This window comes from Mercurialis annua, linkage group LG2 (genome assembly GCF_937616625.2).
Source record: "Mercurialis annua linkage group LG2, ddMerAnnu1.2, whole genome shotgun sequence".
NCBI lineage: Eukaryota > Viridiplantae > Streptophyta > Magnoliopsida > Malpighiales > Euphorbiaceae > Mercurialis > Mercurialis annua.
Window position 1 is genome coordinate 11482567 of NC_065571.1, and position 19631 is coordinate 11502197.

The 19631-nt window shown below is 31.4% G+C and overlaps 2 protein-coding genes across 3 annotated transcripts; both read right to left on the minus strand.

The window, feature by feature from the left end:
• Positions 1 to 7971: 7971 nt before the first annotated feature.
• On the minus strand, positions 7972 to 10800 carry LOC126670178 (uncharacterized). The gene is made up of 8 exons (XM_050363844.2): positions 10608 to 10800; positions 10405 to 10516; positions 10236 to 10286; positions 9984 to 10073; positions 9798 to 9905; positions 9085 to 9277; positions 8854 to 8981; positions 7972 to 8298 (listed from the first exon to the last, which is right to left on the minus strand). Exons 1-8 carry the CDS (start codon positions 10742 to 10744, stop codon positions 7972 to 7974), a joined length of 1146 nt encoding a protein of 381 aa, XP_050219801.1. The 5' UTR covers positions 10745 to 10800.
• Positions 10801 to 11209: 409 nt separating this feature from the next.
• Positions 11210 to 13639, minus strand: LOC126670179 (uncharacterized). 2 transcript variants are annotated; one of them, XM_050363846.2, is made up of 5 exons: positions 13538 to 13639; positions 13352 to 13459; positions 12472 to 12667; positions 12232 to 12359; positions 11210 to 11673 (listed from the first exon to the last, which is right to left on the minus strand). In XM_050363846.2, exons 4-5 carry the CDS (start codon positions 12262 to 12264, stop codon positions 11338 to 11340), a joined length of 369 nt encoding a protein of 122 aa, XP_050219803.1. In that variant the 5' UTR covers positions 12265 to 12359; positions 12472 to 12667; positions 13352 to 13459; positions 13538 to 13639; the 3' UTR covers positions 11210 to 11337. The 2 variants fall into 2 exon arrangements, with proteins under 2 accessions (XP_050219803.1, XP_055960874.1); XM_056104899.1 differs by lacking the exons at positions 13352 to 13459; positions 13538 to 13639 and having other exon boundaries at positions 12472 to 12751.
• Between the last annotated feature and the right edge of the window lie 5992 nt (positions 13640 to 19631).

A 19631-nucleotide genomic window follows, 5' to 3' on the forward strand; every position in this document is an offset into this window, starting at 1 on the left:
TGTAGCGAAGTCAATCCTGATGGATTACTAGAGTCTGAACTCTCGGTTGGATTACCCATTAAACCAGCTTAATTAAGCCTAATTTAATTAATTATTATTCAAATAGTGTTAATTACACTATTTCAGAAGTTTATTTTTCTTCTTAGTTGAAAATATGGACTAAATTGAAAGTATTTTTTCTTTTTGTACTTATCAGTACTGCTGCTTGAAAACTATAGGAACCAAACCTGCCTTTTTTTGATAGTTAAAATTCTGGTTGGTAACCTGTAACCTGATGGTGACCTGCTAAAAACACCAATTCGTAACTTTTAAACAAGTTCATACACTAACTTGTAATAAAATTTTGTTTAAACACTATTTTGTTATTTTTAAAAAAGTTCACACACCTAAATTATATTAAACCCTATTCTTTAATAATTTATCATTTAATGTGAACATACAACTTAATCAAAATGTAGTATTGATGATGCGTGCATGCCAATGTCGTGATGGTTATTCACACGACTGTAGAAAGAACGATTTTACTCCCTCCGTCCCATTTAAGGAGGGACAAATGTTTTTTTACATAAATTAAAAAAACAATAAAAACTAATGTTTTTCTTTTTTTTATTAATAGTGGTATTGTAATTTGTGTATGGAGTAAAATACATTAATTTTAGAAAGAAAAGGATAAGATAAAAGGGATTTTCATATAAAATGACACAAAAATCACGGTATTATCGGACATCCAAAAATGGGCTAATATCATTTATGGACCCTAACCTTTAACAAACCTATCAGCAAATCCATGACCTTGAGAAATGGTTTGTAAACCCCCCAATCTTTGTGACGACGCTCATTCTCGATCCTCATGACGAAAATATCACTAAAAAAACTGGCGCTTGTTATTCTAACTTTTTTTGACGGCACCACGTCAGCTCACACGTCGCTAATAATCCAAAAAACTTTAAAACACCCAAAACGCCCTTAAAATAATGTAATCAAACTAAAATCCAACCACACTCAATCAAACTCAACCCACCCGGTCAACCATCCACCACCGCCCGCTGACCTAAACTACCTGCCGCCGTCCGCCGGTCCTCTTTTTCGGCCCCTGAATATGTTCTTCCAATCTGTTTTTGGAAGAACATATATGAGCAGATTCATATAAGTTATTCAAGAACAGATGGTCTTCTCAGACCAGCTATAGCCTTCTCAGTTTGTCAAAGAAGACATTCATCTTATCAGATTTGAGAAGACAAGTAGCTTTGGTCGTTTTCTCATCTGTGAAGACGACTAGAGTCGGCAAGTGGTTTGGGTCGGCGGGTGATTTAGGTTTGAATGGGTGGTTTGGGTTGGGTTAGATTATTTTTATTATTAAATTTTAATAGTTTAGGGGTATTTTAGATATTTTAATATTTTAGGGTTATTTTGTGACGTATCAGCTGACGTGGTGTCGCCAATTTGTTTTTTTAGAATGACAGCCGCCAATTTTTTTTAGAATAACAACAACTAATTTTTTTCCGGGGTATTTCGTCTATAAAGGTCGTGAATGAGCGCCGTCACAAAGGTTGGAAGGTTTACAGACCGCTTTTGAAGGTCAAATGGTTTACTGATAGGTTTATTAAAGATCATGATATAAGAATAATTGCTAGCCCAAAAAATATGATGTGTCCCTTTTTAAACGGGACAGAAGAAATAATTCATTATATCAATAAACAATTTTAAAAAAATGAAATAATTTTTTTTGATTGAAACGATAAAATCCGTCCGCCGGTGGAATTAGTACAGCACCAAAAATATTTTTCATATTATGTTATATTTTATTTTATTTATTGAACATTTGTGGTTTTCCATCTACTAACAATTTGTCGTAATTTTCTTTTGTGTTTTTCTCTTTATGCCTCCCTTATCATAATCTCTCCCTCTCTTTTAAAAAACCGGATTAGCTTTTGATTGCACCTTTTGAAGATCAATCTTGCGCATCTTTTACTACATTTTGATTCTGAATACATTAAACATAGATAGTACTGAAAATCCATAAAAACATTGTTATTAACAAACAAATAGTATAATTTAGTGAAAAAAAATATAAAAGAAAATTTTAAAATTTAAGAGACAATCTTCAACAACCCGACCAAAAACCGGTAAACCAGATAACTTAATTCATTTTGATTAATGTTTGATTTTATATATTATAAACCCATAATTTTAAGACAATCAAAAGTTATGGCCTACTAAAGTTTAATGTTTCGCATCACTAGCTATCTAAATGAAAGATTAATTTATTTGATTTTCTTATCAAGCGTTTACAATTTTGTAATAAAGCTTGCAGGCAGGTAGGTTCTTATAGTAAGATGCAAGAATAATAAATAGGGATAACGTCATAAAAATTCACGAACTTTACACGCTTTCTTATTTTAATTATGCACTTTAAATTTTCTTATTTTCATGCACGAACTACCACTTTTTCTCAAATTCATGCACGGTGTTGACGTGTCACGGCTCCATTGATGTAATTTGCTGAGGTGAAAGTCATTTTACACCAATGAATGAGTACCACCTCAGCACCGTGTATGACTTAGGAAAAAGTGGTAGTTCGTGTATGAAAATGAGAAAATTTAAACTTTTTGATTAAAATGAGAAAACGTGTAAAGTTCGTGATTATTTTTGCCATTAACCCTAATAAATACTGCTGTAACTGATGGATTTTATTGTATGAAGCGTATATCTGAAACAAAATTCCTCACTAACTGAGTATCAATTTAAACCTACAAGAATTTACACCTCATATAATCAATATTATTAATGCTCTTATACAGATAAATATTTAATTTGTTCTTTTACAAGCATAATTCAACTCATATTAGCGTCAATAATAATATCAATCAGTCCATGTCATATTCTCAGTGTAGTACTAGAAAACTAAGAAAAGTGATTCGAACTACACAACTGATCACTAGTAGTTATATTTGAACCGTTCTATATAGAGACTACAGTGAAAGAAGAGAGGGTTTTAATTTCAAGATTGATTAATTAATTGATTATAAATTTTAATTTTTAAAATTCAGTTAAAGTATATTTTATTTTTATATATTGAGATAACTCTTAAATTTATTTTTGTTGAAACTAATCCCTACACTTTCTTTCATCAATGTTAATTTCCTGAAAATAAATTATAATTTTTTTAATAGTTGTTTAAAATGTACATAAATTATTTATCCTTTAGAAGAGTTTTATATAGACTTTTCCTCTAGATAAGTAATTTGAATTAGATCCAAAGAGTTAGTTCTATATAGACTTTTACAATTTACTAAGCATTAAAGTCATAGATCTCCTAATAATTCGTTTATAAAGGTTTGTGTCCTTCCTCTATGGAAGGTTTGCTGTCTCTTTTTTACGAAGGAGTTATCAAGTGGTGGTCGAATCGGATGATGTGAGTTTGCGGGTGATGAGTGATGGATGAAGTTTGACCGAAAATTGATTGAAGACTGCACTTAATTAGCGAAACAGTTAATAATTTATTTTTGTTTTCATAAGTAAGATCTGCGAATCAGACAACATGTTGTCTGTTACATGTCAGGTCATCAGGTTTCGTTTTCGAATTATCCCGAATTTCTTACAAATGTAACTGTTTCATATTCGATTTAATGAGATTTAACGAATTCAAAAAAAAAGTATTTATAAAAAAAAAAATCTGCCAGTCTAATGGCGAAACCTTCCACATCAATACCAAAACAACCGAATAGAGATATAATAAGCAGTTTGACAGATGACGTTGTTTGTCACATATTATCATATCTTGAAACAAAACATGCTGTTGAAACAAGCATTCTCTCCATAAGATGGCGTTACTCTTGGAATTATATTTCCAATTTGTATTTTAACGATATCTCAGTAACGTTTGTTGAGCTAAACACTTCACATAAACAGGGTCTTACTTCCTCGTCATGGTGCAATCGAAAAATTAGCACTGCAACTCCCTCATGATGACATAAACCATGGATTTGCGCAACGATTATGCAAAATGTTGAGGAGCTTCTCTTATGCATAAGCGAAAAGTGCCATATAAAAATACCTCAAATTATCTTTTGTTTATCTTACTAGATTTGATCGTTTTACTACAGAAAATATCCTAGCTAATGCTCCAGTTTTGAAGATTTTTCATCAATTCATACAAAACTTCCTTGGAATTATGGCAATACTTTGCGTTTCCGATCATCATCTCTGAAACGATTGATCATTAGCCAAATAGATACTTCAGTATGGTTATTATTAACACTCTAGAACTCGAGTTTCTTAAGCTCCTTGATCACCAGTTCAAAGAATTTGAGATAGAGAGTTTATCAACGGTAGATAAAGCAATTATATGAGTTGGACAATACAGTAATTTTGCTGGTAACATACATCCTGATACCTATGGGAATAAAGTAATTGGTCTTCTAAAGAAAATGAACAATGTCACAATTTTGAAGTTATCTTCATTAACACTTGAGGTAAGTTTAATTTTGTTAAATTATTTAGTTTCATATAGACATTCAATTTTAAAAGGCTAGATGTCAATTTAATGCTTAAGGGTGGAATTGAAAACGAAAGGTGCGGATTTGGATGAAATCGGTGATTTTTCAATGTGAGGGTGCAAACGAAAAAGGGCAAAAAGGAGGAGATTTTTTCAGACCATTAGTCTTTTTTAAATAATATCAAAAACATAAACTGAATCTTACGGTTCGATTCAATTCCTAAATCTTGATTCACTAATCAAACATTTCAATTCACGATTCGAATTTCGATTTGACTACTATGAATAAGATATTAATAATTATATCTATAAATAAATAAGGTTGAAATATACATCATCCTACAAAAAAATATCTACCGTTATTGACTCTCCTCATTATAAAAGAACAATTAAAATAAGAAAGCTCCGACTCCGCACCTTCGAGTAAAGTTGGTTGAAATCCATACATTGCCAAAACTCTTAATTTTTTGTTAAACAAGCAGCCGAGAATTTTCTGAAAGCTATATGCACCAGCTTCAACAGCCTCTGTTGTTAGTGGCTTTTAAATAAGTCTCCCATTACATTTGGTAAACCTTGACATCAGCTCATGCTCACAAATTTTTGACCGGAAAGTTGTCATTACCTGCAAAAATGTTTTGTACAAACTACTTTAAATTCATTTCGACATTGATGGCCGTATCAGCACTCAAGAACAAATATTATGAAGAACCTTTTTATTGTCTTAATAAATGCAGATGTATATGAATACGTAATTACCTCTAGAATATGTTCATTTTTAAGAAGATCTTTCAGTCCGTAATTGATTCTTTATAAGAAGTATTTGAATTTCAAGAACTTCGCGACCATTTAATGTAAGATGATTTATAGAATAATCATAATCAGAAGAATGTTTCATATGCACAAATTATGTAAGATGCATAAGACACAACTATTCTACCAAATAATTGAAAAGAGTAAAAACTACATTTCTAGATTATCGTTGCGTAAACTACATAATTCAACATCATATTATGTGCAAGCTGCGATAATGCAAAATGTTCATCAGATAATCAATCCGACATGATATATAATAGGATACCTTAGAAATCTGATAATTGTAAAACAACCAAAAACTAATGACCAAATAGAAGATAGCGCACTCTGCCTATTTGTTTGAAGTGAAGCTTTTGCAAAACTTGCTTGAGATCTCGACCGCCACTATTTATTTTTGGCAGTTTATATTCTCCATGAGCGAGCATTAAAATTGTCACCTGCACACATGAACAAATGTTAACACAACTGGATTTAACCTTACAAAAGATTCATTTTTCCACTGCTATGCTCATCATCACTGCAATTATGGCTTTTGATTTTCAATCCATTCAAGTTTGCAACACAATCATAAATCTCTTCTTTTCCGGCTTAGTTTTTTCAGTGTACCTATCTCATATCCTTCGAAAGTCTTGCCACACCTGCTTGTAGAGTTGACAACAAACAGCTACTAACCATGAGTTTAATATGCATTTTTCATGACAGCAATTTAATCAAGGAGATAGATAGACTTCCATATAGGACAGAATATTATGTGCCTTTATAATTTCATAAGTTGGCTTAAAATATTGCTGTTTGCAACCGTTTATACTAATCCCTAAACATAAATATCATTCAAGACACATTTTTATACGGCAAAAGGGCTCAAAAACTACCCACCTTTCATTTTTTTTTCAATAGCACCCTGACCTTGTAATTTTTTCAATAGCACCCTATTTCGTATTTTTGGATTTCAATAGCACCCCGACCTTGTAATTTTGTCAATAGCACCCTATTTCGTATTTTTCGATTTCAATAGCACCCTAAATCATCAAATTAAACTCATTTATCGAGGACTTATTTGAATTTTTTTTAAGTTAAAAGGACTTGTTTAAATGTGTTCAAGTAGAAAAAAGTATAATTTCACCTTTAAATTTAGTTCTTTTGAAAATTTTCATCCTTATAGTAATCAAATCATCTAATTTTCTCAATTAGGGTGCTATTGAAATTGAAAAATACGAAATAGGGTGCTATTGACAAAATTACAAGGTGAGGGTGTTATTGAAAAAAAATTGAAAGCTCGGTAGTTTTTGAGCCCTTTTGCCTTTTTATACTATATGTTATTATTAAGAAATTAACAGCTTATCATTAAAATCAACTAGTATATTAACTTCATAATAAAACCAACTAGTATATTAACTTCATAATAAAACCAACTAATAAGCCACCTAACATACGTTCGCATGAGCAACCAAAATAAAATATTAGGTGCCGTTTGGTTCGCCATAAAAAGGGGAATGGAAATGGGTATGGAAATGATTCCTATTGTTTGTGTTTGTTTTGTCAAATTGTACTAGGGAATAGGAATGTGATTATCCCTCAATGGGAATCACCCATTCCCCCCTTACCCCATGGGAATGGACTTTTGGGAATGGGAATCAAAATTTATAAAATATTTTAATAATAAGTAATAAATATATAATTATTAAAAAATACAATTTTTAAATATTTATTTTAAAAAATATACTTAAAATAATAAAAAAAACTTTTTTAATAATTGTTTTTAAACTATTTTTTTTTTAATTTTTGTAAAAATAACTTTTTTAATTTTTTCGAAAATAATTTTTTTAATTTTTTCGAAAATATTTTTTTAATTTTTTCGAAAATATTTTTTTAATTTTTTTTAATTTTTTCGCAAATATTTTTTATAATTTTTTTAAATTTTTATTTTTTTTATTTTTTATATAAAAAAAATAAAAAAAGTATTTTTAATAAATAATAAATAATTTTTTTATTAAATTTTATCCATTCCCATTCCTACATTAATTTTGAACCAAACAAAAAATGAAAACGATATTCTCATTCCCATTCCTTCTCATTCCGATTCCCATTCCGATTCTCATTCCCAACATTGAACCAAACGGCCCCTTAGAGTACATGATATGTTTTTAAGTTGTATGTAGCATTGTTACAGAAAAATTATTTGTTAATATAGATAAACCGAATACAAACAAATTGACACATTATAAAGGTTTAGTGGTGTCAAAAAAAACTTAATCTTTTTATTTATTTTTTTGAAAATTTATATAAATCTTTAAAAAAATTATAAATAAATTTCAATTTAACTAATTCGCTGAAAATCTATCTAATTTTTCAAAATTAATTTAATTCTACCTACATGACAATTAAATGTGTGATTTTTAAAAAAAATTAAAAAAAAAATTACTGATTGAGATGTCACGTGATTCGAATAAATTATAATTTTATATTTTAAGCTAACTTGACATGACACATAGCCATACTTAAATATTAATTTAAAAAAAAAATCCAGCGAATTTGTTAAATGGGATAGATTTATAATTTTTAAAATTTGAATAGATCTATAAAAGAACAAAAGAAATTGGCTTATTGGCACCATTAGACCTAATAGGTTTTCGTGAACCTCCATAGCGGCAAGTCATGATTCATTTACGTAAAATATTTATAATATTCATTTTTCTTGTGCACCGTTCATTTTCTTTAGGAAAGCTTTTATCCATTGGGAACAGAGATGTGAACAGCTCGTCATCCTTATCAAACATCCATTCCAGTTCAATATCCTCCTCCACTTCATGCTCCTTCTTTACTATCTCATTCATTGTCATTTTGCTGGAGGAACATTCAGCTACTGCATTTAATCTTAATAATCCTTCATTTACATGACAGATTCTCATCCTCTTTGGAGTCGGCATTTTGTTATTTGGGGAACAGTTTTTAATCAAACACGAACATGCTTCTAATCTTCTTCTTTCCTGAATCAATATAGTATATATACAGTCTCATAAAAGAATTGAAGGGCTAAAATATTTTGCAGTTGCCGAACTATATGCCTTTTACTCTTCGGTAATCAATGTTTCATTTGTTACATTTTAGTATAACTCAACTTTTATTTTCATTACAAACGACACTTGGAGAATCGTACCATTTGTTACATTTTGATAACCAAACTTTTATCTTCGTGTGTTGTTTTCTAAATTGTATGATCTTAAGCTGTCGTATTTTTTAACGGTATAATTCTTTATGTGTTGTTTGTCAATGATATGATTCTCCGCGTGTCGTTTTTTTCTATTGTTTTGCTTATGTGGCGTCCTTACATGGCTAAGTTGGGTTAGAAAATAATGTTACGTTGCCATGCAAATAAAACTTCACCTCAAATCAATGAGTATCCTTTTATTTGTAATGAAAATAAAAGTTACGTTACCAAAATATAATAAATAAGACGTTAGTTACCAAAGTGTAAATTGCCTATAGTTCGGTAGCCGCAATAACCTTAGAAATGAAATATTGCAATTTAACTACATATTTACCATTCTGAAGTCTCCGCCTGTAAAAATTGCCATAACTTCCTCAAACTTTGCGACAGAGTCAAAGCTGACACTGATAAGAACAGCCGATGCTGCTATTTCTGAAGGCCTGAATTGCGTAATCTTTATCTCTGCAATAGTCAAACATATTCTAAGAAACTTCAAGTCATTTGGGACAACATAATCTAAAGCTACTAAATCATTTAACTTGATTTGAGATTTTTTGTGTTTTACCTTTCTGTGACTGAAGTATCAGCTTAATGGTATGTAATTTGTAGCATTTTCTTGCTTCTGCTGCTAAATACAAGAAGCTCGACACATAGAAGAGAGGATTTACACAATTTGCAGGAGCTCCAATTACTTTGAGGATCAAATTCCCGACCAAGTCAATAGTTTGTTCACCGATTTTCAAATGAGGCCGGTTTTGCTGTTCAAAAACATTGTGCGGTAGTAAGCTTTGGAATTGACAATTGTAGTCACTCTAAATATAAGGGCCTACTGAATAAAACATTTAACGAGAGAACTATATAGATAAATAAAAAAATTTAAAAGTATATATATGTGATTTTTTCATTTTAACATGGAAATTAGTAACCATTCAACAGCGACTGAGCCGCACACTTTCAATTTTCATCGATAAGACTTATTAAATAGAAATAAATAGCATAAAGACCTAATGAATAACATACTTTGGAATGCGACCGAATAAATAAAATACTGATAGTACGCCTAAAAAGATATTGTTTTTCTCATTTTACGATTGTGTCATGTCATATTTATAACAAGTCAATGAGTATTTGCGATTGTGAATCTTTCTTTTTACTTTTTTTTGTCTTTAAATATTCCATCATGATTTAAGTCTCATTGCACACAACCATTGTCTTATATAATTTTCTGTAAAAAGAAGATACTCCCATTTCACAAGTTATCAATACTTATTAACGTACCATGTAAACTTTCTTGTCGAAGGATTTGTCTTTCATCTTCATAGCAATAAACAAGCAACTGATAACTAAGGCGCGAACACAATCACGATCATTTATGTTCCTCAAATCCTATGCCATGAAATTTACGCAACAAAATTAGAACAGACGCTAAAATGTTCAAGTCCTAGTAAGAGGAATTTTCATTACCGGAAAAGTATCACTCGAAATGAATCGTTGGAAGTAGTTCAAAGCAATATAGTCAATGAGCTCATCATATTCATCATTATAATATGATTTCTGCATAAATCAATGACACAGTGATGAGTAAATGTGAAAGAAAGATCCATAAATACAACAGATGAGTACATAAACAGAACAAGAAACATTTGGATTTATGGTTACCCAAATACAAGTACTAAAAATCAAATAAAACCAAAAACCAATGATTAAAAAGTGCACCTGATAGAAGCTTAATTGATTTGAAGAGGGAAACAACTGCTTCTTATAGACCTATATATATATATATATATATATTAAGCGTTAGATAATAATCAATCCCATTATAAAAACCGAAAGAAAACAGATTACTTGTAAACCAAAAGAAAAATAAAAAAGGTTAAAGACTTACTCGAGCGATGCATAAAGAACCTGATTCTTTAAGTTTTCTAATGTTTGGGTAATCATAGGCTCGAACGCTCAAAAATAGAGTCTCCGCCGCAATCCAGTTTCGCACTTGTCGCCTTTCAACATTAATTATTTGATTATCAGAACATATTTATCACAGACATAAAAAAGTATTTCGATTCAAAACGGTAAAATTAAAGAATTTACATGCATCGTTGGTAAATAAATCCGGCGTCTTTGGTTATCATAAAGTCCCATGCTTTGCAAACGCTTCTGAATCTCTTTAAAGACTTGGTAGGTAATTGTACAAGAATCTCCACAGCCAAATCATGGGGAATTGACATGCTTTCAGACTTTTTGCCTTTTGTGTTTTTTCATAAAAAGTTTAAGCAAATACTGAGTTTGGTACGTTTTTTAGTTACAACAACACTCTTCCTTTCTACTCTTTTACTCCGTTTCAATCACCAAGCCTTTTTGTTAGAGAAAAATAATACTATAAATCTGTTAATTGAGATCAAATAGTACCGAGTTTTTGAAAGTTAAATAGAAATTAATAATTCTAATCTATCCCTAAAAAAACTATTCTAATTTCAAAGAGTTCTGTTTAGTAAATAATTATAAATAATATTGAATTTTTTTATAGTACACCATACACTTAATTAATTATTTCATTTTTTCAATAATTTTAATAAATATTTATTATTTTTTAAAAAATTCAAGTGAAAATAATAAAACTATCCAAAAGATGCCCCAATTTATATAAATTCATTCTGCTATTTTTTTTTTTTTTTTAAGGAGAAATCGGGATTTCATTAATCAAATACAAAGCTTATTGTTTAGCCATTACATGAACATGAATTTTAGACGAACCAAGTCTGATTCTCAACAGAGATACGTACAATGCAAATGATTTGTGCAATGATTGTATATATATTATTCATTTTTCTTCAATCCAATTCTTCAGGAAAGCTTTTATCCATTCCTCAACTGGAAACAAAGTTGTGAACATCTCGTCATCCTGTTCAAACATCCATTCCAGTTCAATATCCTCCAGTTTATGCTCCTCGTTTTCTATCTCATACATTGTCATTTTGTAGGCCGAAGATGATTCACTAGTGTCGTCGTCTTCCTTTTGTTCGGCTGTTGCACTTAATTTTAATCCTTCATTTACATAAACCCTTCCGCAAATTCTCATCATTTTCGGAGTCGGCATTTCATCTTTTCTGAAACAGTTTTTGATCAAGCATGAACATTCTTCTAATCTTCTTCTTTCCTGGATCAATATAGTATAATAGAAATGAAACATTAAAATATTTTGCGGTTAGCTAACAATATACCTTTTACACATCGGTAACCAACGTTTTATATGTTACTTTTTGATAATTCAATTTTTATTTTTGTTAAAACAAGAGGTTATTTATTTATTTCAGGCTAAGTTTTACTTATGTGGCAAAGGAAAAAAATCAATGGTTTGTTCTTCATGTGTTGTAGTTTTAAATGGTATGCTCTTCGGTAAGTCGCTCTTTTTAACAATATGATCCTCCGTATGTCATTTTTTAATGATATTCCTTGTGTCGTTTTTTTCCCTATTGTTTTGCTTGTGGCATTCTTACGTGGCTAAGTTGGGTTAAGAAACAATTTTATATTGCCACCTAAGTAAAACTTCGCTTGAATTAAATGATTGACCTTTCGTTGTAATGGAAATAAAAGTTCGGTTACCAAAATATACCAAATGAAACGCTTGTTACCGAAGTGTTAAAGACCTATAATTTGGTATCCGCGATATAGTTTAACCTAGAAATGAAATATTGGAATGTAAATATATATTTACCATTTTGAAATCTCCGCCTATAAATATTGCCATAACTTCGTCAAACTTTGCTACAGAGTCGAAACTGACACTGATAAGAACAGCTGATGCTGCTATTTCTGAAGGTCTAAATTGTGTAATCTTTATCTCTGCAATAGTTAAACATATTCTTAGCAAATTCAAGTCATTTGAGACAACATATAATCTAAAGCTACTACTAAGCCATTTAACTTGATTTGAGATTTAATGTGTTAATTATACCTTACTCTGACTGAAGTATGAGCTCAATGGTATGTAATTTGTAGCTTCTTCTCGCTTCTGCTGCTAAATACAAGAAGCTCGACACGTAGAAGAGAGGATTTACACAATTTGCAGGAGGTCCGATTACTTTGAGAATCACATTCCCAACCAAGTTAATATATTGTTCACCAATATAATTCAAATCAGGCCACTGTTGCTGTTCAAAAGAATTGTGTGGTACTAAGTTATCAAAAAATTGTCCAAATCCATCTTTAGGTTTTTGTATTTTCAAAATTTTGTTTATTTTATCCTTTTTCGATTTTGTGTTTAATTTATTTTGAATTATTAGATTTTTTTATGGAAAAGGAACGTGCAATACACTTACTGGAAAATGTGTGTGAAATTAAATTTAAATGTCTGTCTAACTCGGCACATAGCAAAATAAGCCAAATTACCAAACTTAAAGGACTTATTAAATAAAAAACAAATAAAACAGGGACCCAGTGAATAACAAACTTTGAAAAAGACCGGATAAATAAAAAATTGAAAATACAAAGACATTTCGATATTTTAAGGGTTGAATGCAAATTCATACACCAACTTTGACCTAATTTACAATTACAACATAAACTTTGAAACTTGGCAATGTCAGTAACCAACTTTACACTTTTGACAAATCGATACACCAAACTCAAAAAACACTAACGTGGACATTGTAATAAACCGCCATTTGTCGTTTTATGATTGGTCGCTGTACCAATTTACCAAGAAATGAAAGTTGGTTACCGACATTGCCAAGTTTAAAAGTTTATGTTGTAATTGCAAATTAGGTTAAAGTTGGTGTATGAATTTGCATTTAACCCATATTTTAATCCTAAAAAGAAGATGATTTAGTAAGTACCATATAAATTTTCTTGTCGAAGGATTTGTCTCTCGTCTTCATAGCAATAAGCATGCAACTCATTACTACGGCATGAAGACAAGCACGGTAATATATGTTCCGCAAATCCTAAGTCATGAAATTTACGCCACAATATTAGAACAGACCTTAAATTTTATAAGTCCTAGTAAGAGGAATTTTCATTACCGGAAAAGCATCACTTGAAATGAATCGCTGGAAGTAAGTTCAAAGCAATATAATCAATGCACTCATCATATTCATCATAATTCTTGCTCTCATAATAATCTTCCAGATTCTGCATAAATCAATGACAGAGTCATTCATTCATAAAGTATAGCTATCCAATTCAAGAACCATTCACGAAAGCAAGGGTTAAAAATATTGGAAGTTACGGAACTTTGACCTAATTTTATAAAGGATACTCGAAATTGATTATTTTTTTAAAATTATTGAATTTTTAATTTGCTGATCACCGTTAGTACTTTAATGATCAAATCTGATCTCAGCTTATACTTATAAATTCCTTTAAGGTTACTGAATTTGTTTATTCTTTTAAAAACAATAGGTTCCGGCTGGGGCTAGAGCCTACCCTAGCCATTGGGTGGTTCCGCCCCTAACCACAACACATCTTAATATATAAATTGTCCAAGTCACAGCCATATTCATGCTCCTCGCTGGTAATTGTTTTGTCATATATCATTAAATTAAGTATCAACGAGTGGTCAATTAACTCGATAGAAAAACAAATCAGTATCCTAAAAATAAAGCCCTTAACATAAAAGATTTTAATCAACCAAACAAGATTATAAGTAGATGGAATATCAGAACATAATCAAGATATCATAATTGAAATCACACTAATTATACCATTATGAAAACCAAAAGAAAACAGATTTCTTGTAAACTAAACAGAAATGATAGATAAAGAAAGTTAAAAGACATACTGCAAACTCGATGCATAAAGCAGCTAATTCTCTAAGTCTTCTAACATTTGGGTAATCATAGGCTCGAACACTCAAAGATAGAGTCTCTGCCGCAATCCAATTTCGCACTTATTAATTATTTTTTTATCAGACATGAAAATAATTTCAAAAAGTATTTCGATTAAAACGGTAAAATTAAAGAATTTACATGCATCGTTGGTGAAGAAAATGGGTGTCTTTGGTTATCATAACGTCCCATGCTTTGCAAGAATTGCTTCAAAGACTTGAGAGGTAATTGCACAAGAATCTCCACAGCCAAATCATATGGAATTGACATGCCTTCAGAGTTCAGACCTTTTGCTTTTGTGTTTTATCATACAAATCCTAAGTACAACATTTAAAGCAAATACTGAGCTTGGTACGGTTTTTAGTTACAATCAATAACACTCTTTTTCTACTCTTTTACCCCGTTTCAATCTCTAAAGTCCTTTTGTGAGAGAAAATCATATATTTTTATATAATTTAACACTTAATTGAGTTGATCAAACTGAGATAAAATAATATCAACTTTTTAAAAGTTAAGAGGAATTAATAATTCTGATATGATATCGGACTTTTATTTAGTAATTAATTTTTTTTAATAATTTGGGAGAGAGGGAGCGCTTGTAGGAGAAATTGAACCTACGAAACAGTTTACTGTCCAGCGCTTATACCATTTGATCTACAGCTCGTTGGTTATTCAGTAATTAATTATAAATACTATTGAATTTTTTTATAGTACACCACACTAATAATAATTAATTATTCCATTTTTTCCGATAATTTTAATAAATAATTATTATTTTTAAATTTTTTAACAGAGAACAACAAAAAGATCCAAAATTCCCAATTTTACATAAATACACTCTAGTTCCACAAATTATTAAACAGTTAACGACGCCCGGGCCACACAATTTTATATCCATATCAATACTATACTATAATTTTGAGCTCCCACACAACTTTTAACATAATTGTGACAAGTGTTACTCTAATATGCCGACATGTGGGCTGCTAAAATTAAAAAAACGCTTGTAGACTCCTAAAATTGAAAAACGCTTGTGGACAACTTTTAGCTAAATTGTGGCTTGTCTATGTCTGTTTTTTTTATTGTGTTTTAAATATCAGTATCGTTCTGCCGATTTCTATAAATTTAAAAAAGGTAGGCATGTTGGCCACCTTTTCTTAAGTTTTTTGGCAATAACGAAGCAGATGAAATTGTTGGGACCACATGGAACTGCTGAATTGTAGGGAGCGTCTATAACTAATGAAATGGGAGCGTGTTTGGAATTACTAGAGCGTTTGAAAACGCTAGAGTGTCTGGACTTTCTAGAGCCGTTGGAGCGTCTCTAGTAGTTGGAGCATTTGAAACTTTTGAAGCGTTTGGAAATGTTGGAGCAGCTGGAGAGTTTACAGCGGCTGAAGAGTCTAGAGCAGATGGAGCATTTGAAACAATCGGAGCATTTGAAACAATCGGAGCATTTGAAACTTTTTGAGTGTTTAATAATGTTGAATTGTCTAGACGATTGACAAGTCTAGAGCGGTTGGAGTATCTGAAACTGCTAATTAAAACGGATGGAATTTATAAAACAACGCAAATGATTTGTGAGTTGAGTTTAATTTTGGTTAAGAAAAATTATATATAAATGGCTTATTTCTAAAGGCATTCATATATAGAGGGCATCGTTTATACTAAAATTAAAATTGCCAAAACCCAAGAGTCGAAAAGAATCAAGGTGATGTTGAAGTCATAGAAGTCTATAACCCAGGATTTTAGCTCAGGGTCTCCAATTTCCGGTAGCCCAGGATCTCTAATTTTCGTTAGCTCTGGATCTCAATTTGTTGATAGCTCAGGATTTCCAAGTTACCTACAGCTAGGATCCCCAATTTGCCTATAGCTCAAGATCTCCAATTAGCCTACAGCTCAGGATCTCCAATTTATCGATTGCTCAAGATGTCCAATTTTACTACAACTCAGGATCCCCAATTTTAACACGCGCAACGACAATTGGGTTCTTTTATGCAAGTGGAGAAAGTAAAAAGTGGAGAACGTGAGCAGTTAAAATGAAGCGAGCATTTGACAGTTTTTAAAGTAGAAGAACAAATAAACTTACAACTCAAGATCTCCAATTTTAGCACGTGCTAGCAGTTTATCTAAGTGAGATTTTTTATAAAAGTGGAAAAAATAAAAAGTGGGGAACGTGGATGGTTGAGAAAAAGCGAGCATCTAACGATTTTTGAAAAAACGCTATAAAAACAAAAAAAGACAACGATTACAAACCCTAAAAAATGGATATTAAATTCTATAGGTCGCTAAGCTCTTCTCAAATTAAAGAAAGGTCATTAAACCAATTTTTTTTATAAAATGGTCACTGAACTATAACTTTTATTATAAAAGGGTACACCCATAAAAAACAGACCGTTTTCACACAAAAACATAACCTTTTTGCTTACACGCCAAGCCAAAATTACAAAAAAAAACATAGTTCAGTGACTTTTTTTTATAATAAAAGGTATAATTCAATGACTTTTTTATAATTCACGAAATGGTTAGTGTTTTTTTGTAACAACATAAACATTTTTGTAACAAAAAATATAATTCAGTGACCATTTTATAATAAAAATTTGTTTAGTGACATTTCTGTAATTTGAAAAACGGTTAGTGATCAACACAGAAACTCTCAAGAGAAATCTATGTCAAACACTTTAAATTTATAAAATCATTTGTATAGCAATTATATTTTAAGAAGTTTGAAAGTTTTTTACGTCCTTTGAAAACCTTTCACAATCGCTTATTTTTTTTTAAATCTTAATTTGAGGTATAACCTCTAGCACGATCAAACACTCAAAGACACCAGTCGTTTTCTAAAAAATACAAAAAACAGGTAATTAGTAAAAATATTAGGACACTACTAGAATATTGATTTTTAGCGACGGATTTTTTTCGCCAATTTAATTAACTGACAAATTTAATTAAATGACAAATTTAATTTCGTCAATAGAATTGGCGGGAGTCATTAATAGGAGTAAAATTCTCCTATGTATTCGAGTTGTTTCCGCATGCCTTTACATTATTTCACCATGTTTTTCGGTTGTTTTGTATACCTTATTACTTGTGTGAGTGTTGTAGGGAAAACGGAGTGAAACAGAGTCTTTTTGGCTTGAAGAAGGAAGAATCGTTAAATGAGAAAGGAAGTGAAGTCTTGAAGCAACGAAACGAAAAAAATTGGACCTCTCAGATTAAAGACTCGATCGAGCACCCCTGGTTTAATGAAGGGCTCGATCGAGCCCTAGCATTAAAGCTCAAGGTTTGAGCCCTCAGATAGAGGGCTCGATCGAGCCTGTCCTTCTAAATGAAGGGCTCGATTGAGCCAAGGAGAAAAAAGGGAGCGGAGATTCAAACTTTGGCACAAAACAAGATTGAGGCCTACTTTTGAATTTGGCCAAACACAACTATTGTATTAGGAGTTTATTTTCTTCTTTTGTCTAGCCTATATAAGACATTTTATCTCCATTTTAGGGTTATGTAATAATCACTTTCACATCAATATTTCTAGTTAGATTTATTTCTTTTGAGAGAACATTTTTAGGTCATTGTGCCATCTTTTTCAAGTAGTAGTTACTCCGTTGTTGAACATCTTTTGAAGATTTAATTGAAGATTGATTTTTATTTATTATTGAAGGGTTTTCTTTTACATTGAATGTTTATTATTGGGTTGTCTACAAAGGTAATTAATTCTTGTTCCTTAATGATTTATTGCTCTTTAATTAGTTTTGCTCTTGACATAGCCATGATTGGCTAAGCCCCCTTATTTGTGGGTTGGTATAAAACTTGCTTAATGCATGATTTGGGTTAGGGTTTAAGTTTGTTGTTCTAATCAATGCTTTTAATGCTTGCTTTAATTTGATCTCCTAAAACATTTCACTAGGTTGATTAATACTTGGACAGAAGGGTAATTAATTGGATATATTAATTAGGATCCTAATTGTTAACACCAAGAGAGTGGGTTAGGGACAGGAAACCTTATAGTTGATTATTAATTTCTAATTGGCTTGTTAGTCGTGTTTAGTGCCACGAGAGTGGATTAGGTTTGGTTAGTAGGTTTGTTAGAGGTTTTATAGCTCTTTGAGGATCAAGAGAGCAGGAGTTATGTTTAAGAAATGCTCGGTTCAAGTTTGTTGCCTTTAGCCCAGTCCCTTGATTTCATTACCTAAGTAGTAATATCAACTCTCAAACCGTTTATCTATTATTATCTCGTTTTAATTGTTAATCGTTATAATTAATATAAATTGCTTAATTAGTTATTGCTAGATTAAGTTTGGTTTGTGTTTGTTTTGTTGTTTGATGTTATTAGTTGTTAAACAAAACTCAATCTCGTTTTGCTAAGAGAATTAAGATTCTAAAAAAAATCGTTCTAATTTAATTCATTATCCTCGTGGGTTCGACAACCCGGACTTGAAGTCCATTCTATATTACAAGTTGGCATTAGCGCGTGAGCGTTTTTGCCAACAAGTTTTTGGCGTCGTTGCTGGGGATAATGTGTATTAAGTAGATTGAGAGTATTTTGAATCTTGGTCGAATTAGCTTGTACTTTTGTTTTTATTTCATTTTATTCTCAACTTTTCATGGTTTACGCTTGGTGTGTTGTTTGTGTTTGTGTAGGATATTGACTCTAGTGTATGCACAATACACGTCGCGCCAATCTCCCTCTCGAACTGTTTCAAGATAACCTCGGGAGCTTCGAAAGAAGTGTGAGAAGACAAAATCGTAGACCCTTGACTATGAAAGGTGAGGATGTTGAGTATGAGAGGTTCAATCCTCAAGTAGAAGAAGGGGGACAACAATTTCCACCACCTCCTCCTCCTCTTAAAGATGTGAACCAATAAAGGCAACAAGAGCATCTAATGAATGACCGCCCACAAGCATGTCCACAAGTGCAACAACCACAAAGGAAAATCTTGGGTAATTTCTTTTTGTCGGACGTCGATAATGCAAAATTTGGGTGCTTCGCTCAAACGGTGCAAGCGGCTACATTTGAAATTAAGCCAAGCACTATCCAACTTGTAGAGAACCGTTGTGTGTTCCATGGGCTTCCACATTAAGATCCAATGCTCATATCGTCAAGTTCTTGGGGGGTCCTTAGTGCGTTAAAGCTTCACAACATTACTTCGGATGAAGTGAAGCTTCGAATGTTTCCATTCTCCTCGAGGGACAAGGCTCTTCTTTGATCCAAATTCTCCCCAATGACACAATTGATACGTGGAAAGACTTAGCCCAAGCAATCCTCACCAAATACTTCCCAGTGGGAAGAACCTCC